The sequence below is a fragment of the Ascochyta rabiei genome, chromosome 15 (assembly GCF_004011695.2).
Source record: "Ascochyta rabiei chromosome 15, complete sequence".
Lineage (NCBI taxonomy): Eukaryota > Fungi > Ascomycota > Dothideomycetes > Pleosporales > Didymellaceae > Ascochyta > Ascochyta rabiei.
In genome coordinates, this window is record NC_082419.1 from 151969 (window position 1) to 164990 (window position 13022).

At 54.4% G+C, this 13022-nt stretch overlaps 5 protein-coding genes across 5 annotated transcripts, besides 3 other annotated features; 1 reads left to right on the plus strand and 4 right to left on the minus strand.

Moving 5' to 3' along the window:
- Window positions 1–456: 456 nt before the first annotated feature.
- EKO05_0008489 (uncharacterized protein) lies at window positions 457–4384 on the minus strand (the record flags this gene model as incomplete). The annotated part of the gene is made up of 6 exons (XM_059637323.1): window positions 457–529; window positions 633–1033; window positions 1080–1525; window positions 1647–4031; window positions 4132–4133; window positions 4185–4384. The coding sequence occupies 6 exons, from the start codon at window positions 4382–4384 to the stop codon at window positions 457–459; spliced, it is 3507 nt and encodes a 1168-aa protein (XP_059493306.1).
- A 117-nt stretch (window positions 4385–4501) lies between these two features.
- Window positions 4502–4530: a tandem repeat.
- Window positions 4531–4864: 334 nt separating this feature from the next.
- Window positions 4865–5863, plus strand: EKO05_0008490 (Rab GTPase ypt31; the record flags this gene model as incomplete). Its single annotated transcript, XM_059637324.1, has 5 exons — window positions 4865–4885; window positions 4945–4957; window positions 5018–5407; window positions 5484–5564; window positions 5733–5863. 5 exons carry the CDS (start codon window positions 4865–4867, stop codon window positions 5861–5863), a joined length of 636 nt encoding a protein of 211 aa, XP_059493307.1.
- A 469-nt stretch (window positions 5864–6332) lies between these two features.
- Window positions 6333–7205, minus strand: EKO05_0008491 (uncharacterized protein; the record flags this gene model as incomplete). The annotated part of the gene is made up of 1 exon (XM_038946542.2): window positions 6333–7205. The coding sequence occupies one exon, from the start codon at window positions 7203–7205 to the stop codon at window positions 6333–6335; it is 873 nt and encodes a 290-aa protein (XP_038796029.2).
- Window positions 7056–7094: a tandem repeat.
- A 489-nt stretch (window positions 7206–7694) lies between the features above and the next one.
- EKO05_0008492 (Replication factor C, subunit RFC4) lies at window positions 7695–8691 on the minus strand (the record flags this gene model as incomplete). Its single annotated transcript, XM_038941834.1, has 4 exons — window positions 7695–7837; window positions 7946–8392; window positions 8449–8600; window positions 8651–8691. The coding sequence occupies 4 exons, from the start codon at window positions 8689–8691 to the stop codon at window positions 7695–7697; spliced, it is 783 nt and encodes a 260-aa protein (XP_038796030.1).
- Window positions 8692–10060: 1369 nt separating this feature from the next.
- Window positions 10061–12611, minus strand: EKO05_0008493 (uncharacterized protein; the record flags this gene model as incomplete). The annotated part of the gene is made up of 5 exons (XM_038941573.1): window positions 10061–10314; window positions 10367–10646; window positions 10699–11328; window positions 11380–12231; window positions 12312–12611. 5 exons carry the CDS (start codon window positions 12609–12611, stop codon window positions 10061–10063), a joined length of 2316 nt encoding a protein of 771 aa, XP_038796031.1.
- Window positions 12328–12363: a tandem repeat.
- Window positions 12612–13022: the final 411 nt, after the last annotated feature.

Below are 13022 nucleotides of genomic sequence, written 5' to 3' on the forward strand. Positions count from 1 at the left end.
GTGTTGGATTGTTTTGTAACGCTTTAGCTGTTGAATGGTAAATAGGTAGCCTTGTGAGTATCTAAGCTTCGTACCCCCTTGCGCCATGCAGAACAACTTGTTCTGTCCTAATACGCTGTGTGCTCGACTGCCTCAATCTCCATCGCATCACCAGAACCTTTGTCGTTCTCCTTCGCCTTCGGTCTCATGTTCCAGTCCAGAAAGTCAAAGAGACTCTCCCTGCTATCCTTGCCAAGCTCCTCGACGCACTGTTCTGGTGTAATGACTTCAGCGATAGTCTGCACGCGCTTCTTCCACCGCTGCGCACATGGCGCTTCTGGTTCAGTATGCACAACGTAGAATTGACGGTAATCGCGTCGCATAAGGGTTTGCATCATGGCATAGTATTCAATCATCCGAATAGTGGCGTCTTCCTGGCTGTTTGCAAGGCAGTTGAAGTAGTCGAGCGGTTGTTGATCAGCGATGGTGCGACGTTCGGAAAGGATAGGGTACTTGTCCAGAACCAAATTCGGAGCCTCGGGGGATTGATCTTGTTCGATGTAATCAGTTAATGTGAGGAGATGGTAGAGTTCGACATGATTACAGTATCATGGTCAGTTGATAGAGTCATTAGCCTCGTGCTCAGGACTTACCTCGGATGGTCAGGATCCGTATTGTCCTGGCATTTCTGGAATAGGTACTCCATCAGCTCGGGGCGGACGCAAAGCCGCCAGAGTAAGCATGCGTCGTACACTTCGTACCACGGCGACGCCGGTCCGTCTAGGCTGCGCAGCTGCTCGATCTTGGCAAAGAAGAGCTTCACGATGCTCAGTACCAGCTGCGGCGTCTGCTCCAAGACGTCGTCGGTGATATAAATAAACCCGCCATGGGGAAAGACATTGATGCAATCGTGTCGCAATACCGCTGGAGTTAACGAGACTCTGGGCTCGAAGTAAGAGGGCGGCTGCAGACCTACAGACCACACACGTATCTGGTTCTTGAGCACTTGACCGAAGCCTGGCAGGCCGGTGTACAGTTCAAAGTTCGGATGCACCTAATAGGGTCAGCGTAAGTACCACGAGTGGGGCTCTCGAACGTACAACGATGATGCCCGACCATCCTCCCTCCACTACTTCTTGCTGGAAGTGACTCCAGGAGCCATCGTACCAAAGATTTCCGACTTCAACTTTGTGCATCAACAGCCAACGCGTGATCAATTCCATAGTTTCCGAGTGTTCTTCAGGATGGTACAGCAGCATTGCCTTTCGGTCAAGTATGTAGTCGCTTGTTACGCTAGAGCCGAACATCTTGGTCATGTTCAACTTGTAAAGCTGCTCGATCTGCCGACTCAGCTGAGAGGATGCTGTGACGGTCGATGACTGCATTGGCGGGACTCCTTGCGCCGCGAACAAGGCAGAAGCCTGAGCCACATCGCTCTCAACGCCTTCAGGGGTGAGATCGGGCGTGTCAACATCAGGCTCAGCCGCTGCGCGCGACAATTTCGGTGCCGGCAGCTCACTTCGACCGTTGGTCACCTGTGTTGGATCTGTGGCGTGAATCAGCGGACTGCGATACTTCTCAACGGAGCTGCAGTGGTGTCGATATAATAAGAGTTACACAGGGCGATTCGTAACTACAAATAGCTTTTTTTTTGTTGGAGGACTTACCGAGTTTTCGAGATCGGGGCAACTCTAAAGGATCGAGCTTTTCAGAGCGGCGAGATTTACCAGGCTGTGATAGCCATCCAGTGTTTACGTGAGCGAATTTGCAAGCTTGAGCAGACTTTATGCAGCCTTCTGGATGTCTTAACCAGAAACGACACGTGATTGATGGGTTGCTGTTCTTTGCTTCTGGGTGTTGGGATCCGTAACGTGGCTCTGTTCTGGCTCTCTTCGCATCGAGAACGCTGCGAGGTACTTGATTGGGATCCAAAGGTACCGGCAAATCGAAGGGCCTATTTTTGGGTGTGCACCAGCCGGTGTTCCGATGCTGAAATTCGCAGTCGTTTTTAGACTTAGGGCAGCCGTCCGTATCTCTCAACCAGGAAGGACACGTAATGGCCACCTTCGATCCGGGCTGTGAATAAAGCGGCGACTTCTGAGATTCAGGCGCCCTCTTTGGACCATCGCTATTGGTATGGGGCAAGGTGGGACCGGTTGCGGTTTGTCCGAATTTAGATCTCTGACTGCAAGGCAGCGCATTTCCATCGATTCTCTCGGCCTGAAGGGCGGATAACCCTGGTGGGGCCCAGCCGGTATTTCGATGAGCGTACCTGCACTCGTCGTCTGGCTTGGTGCAACCTTGCTCTGCTCTCAACCAGAATGGGCAGGTCACGGGTGGGTCGGCGTACTTGGGCGGCCCTCCGCGAGGCCTCATGCTTGGGACTATCTGTACAGGCTGGCCCCGGTTGTCAGTCTCTGGAGGCGCCCACCCCGTGTTCCAATGAGCATATTTGCAAACCTCTTGTGATTTGATGCATCCATGAGGATCTCTCAACCAATACGTACAGGTAACTGGTGGATCTCGATGCTTGAATGGCACCAAATGTGGCGGCACATCGCAGACATTACTAGTGGTAGAAGCTTTTGGGAGAAGATGAATGCGAATCGGCTCCCCATTGTGTTCAGCCCAGCCTGTGTTCTCATGTGCGTATTTACACTGCTCAGGTGTCTTATTACAGCGCCCTTCGTACCAGAATGGACATGTGATAGGCGGATTGCGATACTTGAACGGCACCCAACCGTTTATATCACCCATGGAATACTGTCGCCCCATGGGATCAAGATCACGGTGCATGAAACGGCACTTCTGCGGACCGTGAGGGCAGTTACTACTGAGTCTCCATGAAGCGCACATTTGAGGGATCTTGTCGGTCTCCCATTCTGCTAGAGGTGCCGGGTCATGCGCGGTGCCGCGTCGTGGACGATCCTCGAGATCTTCTTCGGAAACCCGACGATTGGTCATATCGCGACGTCCATAAGGATCACCAGTTGAAGCAGACGTAGACCACTTAGGAAGAGTAGGTGGAGGGCCATTTACAAAATCAAGCTCGTTGAAGTCAGGCGTCCCCTCAGTGCGAGACCGCCTCTCCGCGATACCTCGAAATTTGAGTTTGTTATAGTGATGGTCAGTCGACCATGACTTTCTTTGCTGCTCTCTGGGCTGGTCTATGATTCTAATCGCACGGGATGTCTGCTTTGGTGGAGCAGTCCTGATAGCCCGCATGGCGTTTGGTTTTGGAGTACGAACATCCGCAGTTTTCGAACCTGTTGTGGACATCACAGTGCCGTGATCTTTAGCGCCAGAGATATCAACCGCTACTTTTCGCTGTATTGTTGGCTTGTTAGAGATACTAGCATTTGTCAGTCGTTGCGTCGATGGCCCATAGGCAGAGCTTTTAGCGGTTCCGGCCTGCTCTCTAATGGCTTTGCCTTCACGATCGCGTGGACTGGAACTCATGTCCGCCTTGGAGGCCTTGGGAGCCTTGAAGAGTGACCCAGTCTTCTTCAGGTGTTCTGGCTTGACAAGGGAAATAGTTGTTGATGGTCTTGACACACTCCGATCCAGCTTCCGCTGGGAGATTGTCTTCTTCTGCAGCTCACCTAGCAATGAGTCGTCAGAAGACTGTGCATCAGCACCGGACTCTTCTTCAGAAGACTGTTGCAAGGGTGCAGCGCGAGGCACAGGAGGCTGTCTCGCGTGCGAGCCACCAACAAGCAATGAAGCGGGATCGGACGGTTCCTGAGCCTCCACGAACAAACTCTCGTCCCCGGTAGTCCTCGCCCGTGCCAAGCCCAGAGGCTCTTCATCGCTGCTGTCGTCGTCAGGAACAATCGTTGGACGGCTCTGTCGTTTCAGTCTTCGGCGTTTCTTCTCCCGCTTCTCCCGCCTGCGTTCTTTGGCTGCCCCGGCTCTTTCTACTGCGTTCTCAAAAGCCGCCATGTTCTCCTCATTCTCGCGTCGAAAGGCAACTTCACCCAGCTCTTGCTTCACTTGCTCCCAATTGGAAACGAGGTCCGAACCCTCCAGGTTCGCGGGTGGCTCCCAGGTACCTTAGGCTGGTCAGTATGCAGCGAGTGTGATTAGCAGGATGATGGTGGGTGCGCAAGGGGCACAACGTTGAGATGAGGCTTTTGAAAAGTCGCTGCTTACAGCTGAGTGGTGCGTCAGTGAGTGGGAATCTAGGTCGTCCTGGACAAACCTACTCGTGGAGCTGCCAGTCTTCCCACTTGACGAGGTAACAGCTCTCCTCTTCTGGTATCTCGGCTATGATGCAGTCTGCAGTGTAAAACGGCTCTGCTGAGCCGGCATCAGTAGAGGTGACAGAGACAGCATCCGTGTCGCAGTCGGTCACGAGATCATGCTGTGCGGACAGGGCCTCGCGCAAGATGTCAAGGGCTGACATGATTGGCTCGAAAGACAAGGCGCAAGAGTAAAACCACAAGGGCGCCGGCACTCGGCGGAAGGTGGCAAACGCAAGTGCGACCCTTTTCCCAGCTTGACCGTTTGGTTGACGTGAAACAGTCGAGCAGTCGAGTCGAGAAGGTCGAGAAGGGCGACAATGGCGATGACCACGATGCCGCTCTTAGATGGCTCCAGGCTCCAGCTGCTCTGGAGCAACTAGCATGGCACTAGCCTGCTAGCGCGCTTGGCGACACCTGCCGCCGCAACTGCTCCACGCATTGCTTGTCGATGCAGGAGGCAGCCATAGCAATAGCAATAGCAATACCACCACCCACAGCCACACCGACGCACCGACGAGGCCCTGCCAGCGCCCGACTCCACGCACACTCGGCCCACGACTGCACTGCCTCCACGGCCCTCTCCCCGCGCCAGCACACCGGCGCCCTCCCCCTCGGCGCACACTCCCCCGCTCACCGCAGCCATGGCCAACGACGAATATGACGTGAGTCCCCCGTGCGACTTGTGCTCTGCTGCGAGCCTCTACTGACACGCCGCGCGCAGTTCCTCTTCAAAGGCACCACCCCCTCCCCTCGGCGTCTTCGCCTTCACGCACACCCCCGCTAATGCCACGCAGTCGTCCTCATCGGAGACTCAGGTGTCGGTAAATCCAACCTGCTGAGCAGGTTCACCCGCAACGAGTTCAACCTCGACTCCAAGTCGACCATCGGCGTCGAGTTCGCTACCCGCTCCATCCAGGTCGACGCCAAGACCATCAAGGCACAGATCTGGGACACGGCCGGCCAGGAACGATACCGCGCCATCACATCGGCCTACTACCGCGGCGCTGTGGGCGCGCTGCTCGTCTACGACATCAGCAAGCACCAGACCTACGAGAACGTCACAAGGTGGCTGAAGGAGCTGCGCGACCACGCCGACTCCAACATTGTCATCATGCTCGTCGGAAACAAGAGCGATTTGAGGCATCTGCGGGCAGTGCCCACCGAGGAGGCCAAGCAGTTTGCGAGTGCGTATTCCTGATCTGCGGCATGCGCTGTCACATGCCCCCTTATACCCACAGCCACTGACAAGCTCTTCCACAGGCGAGAACAACCTGTCTTTCATCGAGACGTCTGCCTTGGACGCCAGCAACGTCGAGCTTGCTTTCCAGAACATCCTCACAGGTACGCGCTCTTTCGCTCCCAGAAATTTGTTTCCTACACAGCGCATACAGCTTGCATCACGGCTGGATCCGGCAGTGATAGTGCGAGCACACCGCCACTTGCCTGCGACCCATCCTGCGGCGCTGAGTCTGTGACCTCAAGGACAACCGCGCTGACCAATGCCACCAGAAATCTACCGCATCGTCTCTAGCAAGGCCCTCGACCAGGGAGAAGGCAGCCAAAATGTGCTCGGCGGCGAGCGCAAGGTGCTCGAGATCAGCAAGTCGCCCGATGCAGACGCGAAGAAGGGATGCTGCTAGACGGACACTCGCCCGCGTCCTCTCTACGACGTACTGCGCCTGTGTTTTAGGCACATCTGATGGAGGCACTCGTCTAGGCAGACGATCGCACATGCGCTGCACTGAACGACCAGATACGCCTGTCATGTGCAAATGTCCACGAGTCATGTCAAGTTTCACGGCGTCCAGGATGTCTCTTTTGGTCGATTACCCTCTTTCCAACCTCTACTTCCTGTTTCTGCCCCCATTGCAGGCGCTTGGCTGTGCTGGAACGAGCCGGCCTAGAGGTCTGTGTCTTGGTTTCCTGCATGCTGATGGTCTTTTTCTTTCTGTAGTTGAAAGCGGTAATATGACTCTGCTGCTGTATGACAATGCAATGCAGCGTATACTCACTTTTACATCTTGCAAAGTTATGCGCCTCACTTCGTTATTATCCTCGCCATCAATTCAGTTTCATACGCCTCATTGGCCTCGAGACTCTGTCTTCTGCTCAGAACTTTCGATACCCCTTGTCCCCACCGACCATGTCATTGCTGATCTTCTGCACCTCGTCACTATTCTTGACCCACGCACTGCTCGCATCCGCCCACTCCCCAGACCCAAACTTATCCACACACCACTCGAGCACCCTACCCATCTCCTCCCTGATCCTCCCTTTCAGCGCTTCCCCCTCCGCACCCCCACCCCTCCTCTTCCTGTACCCCTCAACATCATCCACAAGCCTCAACCCCTCCCCAACCCCTCCCTGCCCATACACAAACACCACAAGCGAAACCTCCTCCCCTCTCCCCTTCCCCTTGCACCCCTCCGCAACCTCTCCTTCCAACCTAACCCCCTCCCCCCGCTTCTTCGGCACAAATCCACTACACGCATCCCCGACGTCGCTCAACCACAGCCGCGCATTCTGCATGTCCCCCTCGCTGCGGTGCAGAATCGAATGCAGCAGCATCCCCTCCAGCGCAGGCGCGGCCTGCAGGTGCCGGACTAGGAAGTGTGCGCTGGGAAGGTCGTGGTTTAGGATGTGCAGCGCTGCTTCGAGGGTTGGGTGGAGGGCGAGGGCGGAGATTTGGGCGGTTAGCGAGGGGGTGTGGGGATGGGCTGGGGGGTGGGTGAGGTTTGTGGAGGCCAGGAGGGTGGCGTGCAGGGTGCTGAAGGTTGGTGGTGGCATGGTTGGGAGGGGGGATGGGGGGATGCTTGGAGAGCTAGATGAGGCTGTGTGTGTCTCTCTCTCTCTGTGTGTGTGTGTGTGTGTCCTAGGTTCAAGTCTTCCAAAAAGGTATGAGTGTCTGACTCGCAGTTGATTGTCCAGATATCTACACAATACGCTTGCAGCCGTGTACAAGTAGCCAAAGCGCGTAGACATGTGACGTTCACGACTCCAGTGAGCGCTGCATTGCCGACGTCATGATAGACCCTGGTCTATACGACCCACTATCTGGGTAGGCTAAGAGTAGCAACATTTCTGCTAGAGCTGTCTTGCGATACTCGAGACCCGAAAGATTGGGACCGTCAATGTACAAGGCAGTAGGATGGGTGATGATCGTGGAAAGCTTATCACTGGTTGTCATTTGTATGTAAAGGTACTACAGATCGTAAAACATTTGAATTGAATTCGCAATCGTAGCACCCTTTGTGGGGGTCGATGTTTACAATCAAAGCCGCATTTCATCCAATCGGCAAAATCACTACAAGTACAAAGGTCTTAGGTGCGTAAAAGGGTCGCAGCCGCCAAACGCCGGAAATGTTGCTGTTTCGATTAGGTGTCGCAGGATCACGAAACCTTTAAAGTCTGGATCGCGAGGTCGAGGTATTTCGAGGTGGTCGGAGGTCGTGAGATTGCGTCAAGGTCAATCTAAGACTTGGCACCAGACCTGTCTTTCTCCTCCTTCTCCTTCTGTGCCTGGTCTTGCTTCTTCTTGTTATCGGGGTGCTCGCGCTTGGCCTCGATGTGAGCATTGCGCTCCTTCATGCGCTCCTCTTCGGCCTCAACCATTTCTGTCATTTTGAGTCAGCATGTCGTCTTGAACAGACTGTGTGTAGTCGGACGCTGTAAATCATGACTAATACAGCTCGCCCCGTCATAGAGTAAGGAATCAAACGTACCTCTCCACTGGTCCTCACCGGCATACCTCTCGTGGTGAATCTTCTTCTCGATGATGTGCTGATGTGTAGGGTCGTTGGGGTCCAAAACCTTGATTGTCTCCCACCTTCCCTTGCCCTTTGCAACATCGTTACCCTCGATAGCGAACGATGCGAGGAGGGCTGCGAGTGTGCCACCCTGCGCGTACATACGCGCCTGCACCAACTTCTGGGATCCGCTGAGGTAGGGGTTGCGGTTGACCATGGTCCACGAACCAGCCATGGAGGCAACCCAGAAGCCGAAGAGCAGAGGGTAGCGGTTCTCGTTGGCCCACTCCTTGGCCCGTTCGAACGCGGTCTTGTTGGACTCGAGTAGCGCCTCTCGCTCCCTGTCGCGCTGAATCTGCGCCTTCTTCTCGGGTGTGTTCTCGATGTCGTATGCGGCGGAGGCGCGGTCGGCGGCAATGACAGCTACAAAGCGATTAGCACTGCGCCCAGCTTCGCACCTGAGGCAAGACAAGACATACCAACAAACGTTCCTGCGGATGTGACAAGGAAAGCACGGAAGGGCAGCGTGAGTGCCCGGAAGGACGGGTATCTTCTGCTCGCACCGATTACAGCGGCGGCGCCAACTGCTGTACCGATGAGACCACCAATTGTTCCACCCTTGACCGAGGCACTGAGGCCATGTCAGCAGCTTCTCGCGTCTCTCGCCACACGAGGACTCACATGTAATGCGCCTCTTCCTGCTCTGGCGTGAGAACCTTCATCCTGTCTGGTCGAGCTTCTTCTGTGTTGCGTAATCAGGCCGGACTGGAGCTGCCGGGTCGTCTGTTTGTTCGTAGGGTGAGAGCGGGCGAAAACGTGAGTGATGTATGGTCGGAAGCAGCAGTGGAGGTGGGTGCACGCAATGCTTATAAAAAGATAATGCAGCGCTCAAAACGACACCATGGTGACGTCGCCGACAGCCCGGCAGCTTAGCGCGTTGAGGCAACGCCTTTCGGCAGGCAGGGTCTGCCTCTGCGGCCTCGCTCCCGAGCATCTGTCAGCCAGAACATCGATCGAACCACCGCGCCCTGATGTTTTGCACTCCAGATCCTTTCTGCTCCGCTTCCTGCATCCCAGCGAGCGTCTGTGATAATCGCCCCTTCGTGCTGGGTCTGAGTTTATGCCGCTGATCTCTCAGACAAAGGTCCATTCAGTACTGCAAATGCGTGACCTCATGATTCTGGGGTTCCCACAGCCTCCGAGCACAAACGCGCAAGCAGCCATGGATCGAAACCTGATCCATCAGCCCTGTGGCCGACCAGGCCGAGCAGTCAGCAAGGTCCCACAGACGACCAAGCACGGCAAGACCTCGTGCATCGCAAATTGCTCGCATCATGTGGTGAAGCCGCTGCGGCATCTCTAGCCTTGCCGCTGGCCGCTCCCGCCCAACGAACGAACGACTCATAAACCGGCCATGTCCACCACTGCAAGGCTTTTCCATGCTCCCTAGAATCTTGCGCTCTGTAATCTGCTCTGTGAATCTTAATTCTTTCCTTCTATAAGTATCGTGCTCTCTTGAATGGTAGATCCACACGATCCCGAGCGTGCCCGAGTTCCCTCCGATCTCCGAGAATTCGCTGTGAAGTCGGCCTTCAGCATCAGCAAACCACAAAACATTGCACGCCATTCGTGACGCAACCAAAACGCCTCTCCGTATCCCCGAGGAACGCTTTTCATTAAAAGAGCCAGATGCACAAGAGAAGGCGCGAGCATGATGCACAATTGCTCATATTTGGAAGGAATGTTACAACCATTTCAATGCCCACCTTGCAGCATGTTCCTTCTCCATCAGTTCCAGTATTTGAAATTTTCAGTTGACACCCTGCTTCTCTCGCCGACTCGTCAAGACCAACAGGAAGATGCTGAGATAAACAAAAAAAGCTAGACATGTTCCGAGAAGCGATGCTGATCTGACCAACACAAGGAAATGTTTCATTTTCGCCTTATCCCAATCGGTTCGACAATCTTCTTCGACATGAACTGTAGCTTGGGAATATCCCTTTGGTGAGATCGACAATGAAACGAGTGCGTTCGTGGTCACAATAACCAACATTGTGTGTTGGAACCAGATATACCTATCAAATGAGGCGTTCAACGGAAGCTGCCGGGAAAGGCTGCGCTACGAGGAATGGGGTTGTTGTAGCGGGGGACCATACCGGTGGGTGGGCCGGGGCGCGTGGTAACAGCTGGGTTGCAACACAACATGGCGACGCGCGAGCCGTATTTGGAACCGCGAAGAGAGACCATGTGCTTGCGAATCTGACTGCCGACAATCTCGCGGTGCTGCGCGCCGGAATTGGTCAAGATGTACTGAATGAGATAGTTGCCAAACTGATCACCAGCAACTGTGACACGTCAGCTTCAGGATAACATAAACGTCGGAGCATCACTACTTACTGTCGATCAAAGGCATGCGAGGACGGTCGGGACGGCCTTCGCAGACGCGCTCTAGGTAACGGTCCAGGAATTCGGTGTTACCAATCTTGAGACACTTCTCGATGACCTTAGAGGCGTATTGATCCATGCTGTACTCGGTCGCGAAGCGGAGGATGTGATCAACGGCGCGACCACGATCGGCGGGAGCGCCGTGCTCACAAATGTGCTGGATGCACCAGTTGCCGAACTGACCGTGAGCAATAACGTCGATGCTGGCTAGGACTTCGTTGATACAAGGACGCTGTGACTGGTAAGCAGATATCGAGTGGATGAGGATAGAGCATTCGGCATACCTTGTCCTCCTCCAGGCAGTTCTCAAATATATTCTGAACAACTAGACTGCCTGTCTCACCCAGAGCAACCTCATGCCACATACCTCGGAGCGCTTCGTTGACGTATCGCATGATCTGAGGCGGGGAGTCGCTCCAACGGAGTTCGAACAACTTCTGCCAAACATGGCAAGCATAGCGATGAATGACAGTCTCTGGGATACGACGCAGCAATTCGTGAACCATGGTGGCCTTGTACTCTTCAGGGACGCAATCAAAAGCCTTCTGGATGACGTGGCAACCGAAAGCGTCCATGCTGAGAACGAGCGTATTACCACGGATCGCTTGGGCAATAGCGACAATCTGGTCAGGTGTGCCATGCTCGAAGCAGCGCTGGACTAAGAAGTTACCGAAGCGGTTGATCATCAGGCAGTAGGCTTGAGCGATGATGGCCTCGACGATATCGTATTTCTGATCTGGTGTACCGACTTTGAGCTTCTGCTGAAGGAAAATCGAGGCTTGCTGGTCGTTGTTGCAGATGATTTTGTCTACGATGTACTTCCAGTTGCAGCTCATGTTGCGATCCAGCAGTCGACGATAGTTCATTGGCTCAACGGCGGGCATGTACTGCGCAGCTCCACTCTCGCTGGGCGCCTATGGGGTTGTTAACACACGTCACAAGACTAGCAGTTATAGTGTGCTCACCTGAGAGTTCCATGGAGATGGTCCCATTCCAGTAGAGATGTCGAACTCGCTCGCAACGGGAGACAGTCCGCTTCCACGATTGGACCCAATTGGTACAGGATAGTTCGCAGCTTGCATAGGCGGTGCGCCATACTGGTTGTACGGAGGATCGAAAGCGGAGTCGGGACGGCTAGGTGGATTGCTCATGCTGTTGTTGTAACCCATGCTGAAGGCGGTACCCATGCCATTTCCGATGAAATTGCCCATACCGTTGTTCATGCCGCTAGTGCGGAAACCCTGATCAAGAGGAAAGTGAGTTGGTTCATTGAGGTAGCTGTTGCCACGTCGGGCTGCTGGTTGTCCAATCGTCATTGGAGGTCGTGCTTGAGCCTGTGCTTGACCTTGATACTGAGAACCGAAGCTATTGTTCGCACTGTAAGGCGGGCGAGGCGGGTCGTTGTTCCATCCGTCGTTGGGGCGAGTTGAAGCGTTGAAATTGTTCTGGAGCTGCGTGAGGGTCTGCTCGGTCACCTCTCCAGCATAGCCGTAGTCCGCTTCGGAAGACTGACTGAGGTGCTCCATGGTAGACTTTGCGACCAGATGGCTGTGTATCTCTTGGTTCATACGAGTGACCTCATTCTTGGCCTCTTGTAGCTCCGCTCTGATCTTCTGTAGCTCTGCAACACCGACAAGGACGGAAGATTCTGCAGAAGTGGTGGTAGGTGGCGTGCTCGTATATTCCTCGGTAGCTGGCGTGATCGGAATGGAGCTGTTGGAGGAGGACTTGTAGGGGTCATCTGGTGAAGACCGCTCGTTGAGGCGCCTCAAGAGAGAGTCCATGACTGACGGATCTTGGTAATGATCACCTTGGGTCTTGCGCATGTATCAGCTGGTTTTTGATGCAGTAGGTGGGAAGAGAAAAGAATTGCTCAGCCGGAGGGCACACAACTGACCTTGAAGCCACCAAAGTGGTGTTGCGGCTGCTGTAGCTGCTGTTGTTGCTGCACTGAAGGCGTGGCAGCGTTACCCGCAGTCGAAGAACCGAGTGGCCGCTTCAGACCCTGCAAATTGGACGTCAACGATAAGCCAGATGGAGAGTAACGACCGAATGGATAATAGTTCTGGCTATTTCCGTTGATATGGCCCAGTACCTCTGGTGAAGTATCGACCCTCAAGTCTCCAGAAGGCATGTTGAACCGTGCGGGACCCTTGCGAGGCGTAGGGGAGCCGTCTGAAGTTATGTTGAAGGCCATGACTGCTGGCAGTGGGGCGGCAGGTAGATGAAAGAGATTCGAGAGATGTGCGTGGTCTGAGACGACTGGGCAGATGCGAAGATAATATGCAAGACACAGCTGCTCGATGATACTCGGTTGGCGACGTAAATGGCCAAGTAGATGAAGAAGCGGAGGAGAAAGACAGAAAACGCGACTAGATTAGCAGTTGGCAGTAGCAGTAACACGCCGGAAAGAACGAAGGGAATGTGGGAGTAGTGAGAGGAAGTGACTGCGGTGGCGATGGAAGTAGAAGGGCGAAGTTGTGGAAAGGACGCGAGTTGGAGGTGAGCTAGCGGCAGGCGTGATCAGAAGGAAGTCGCGTAGGCCAACTCTCCGTCACCTCTAAGACTAGAAATTGACAGCTACTTCAAATCGCGGTAATGATCGTGA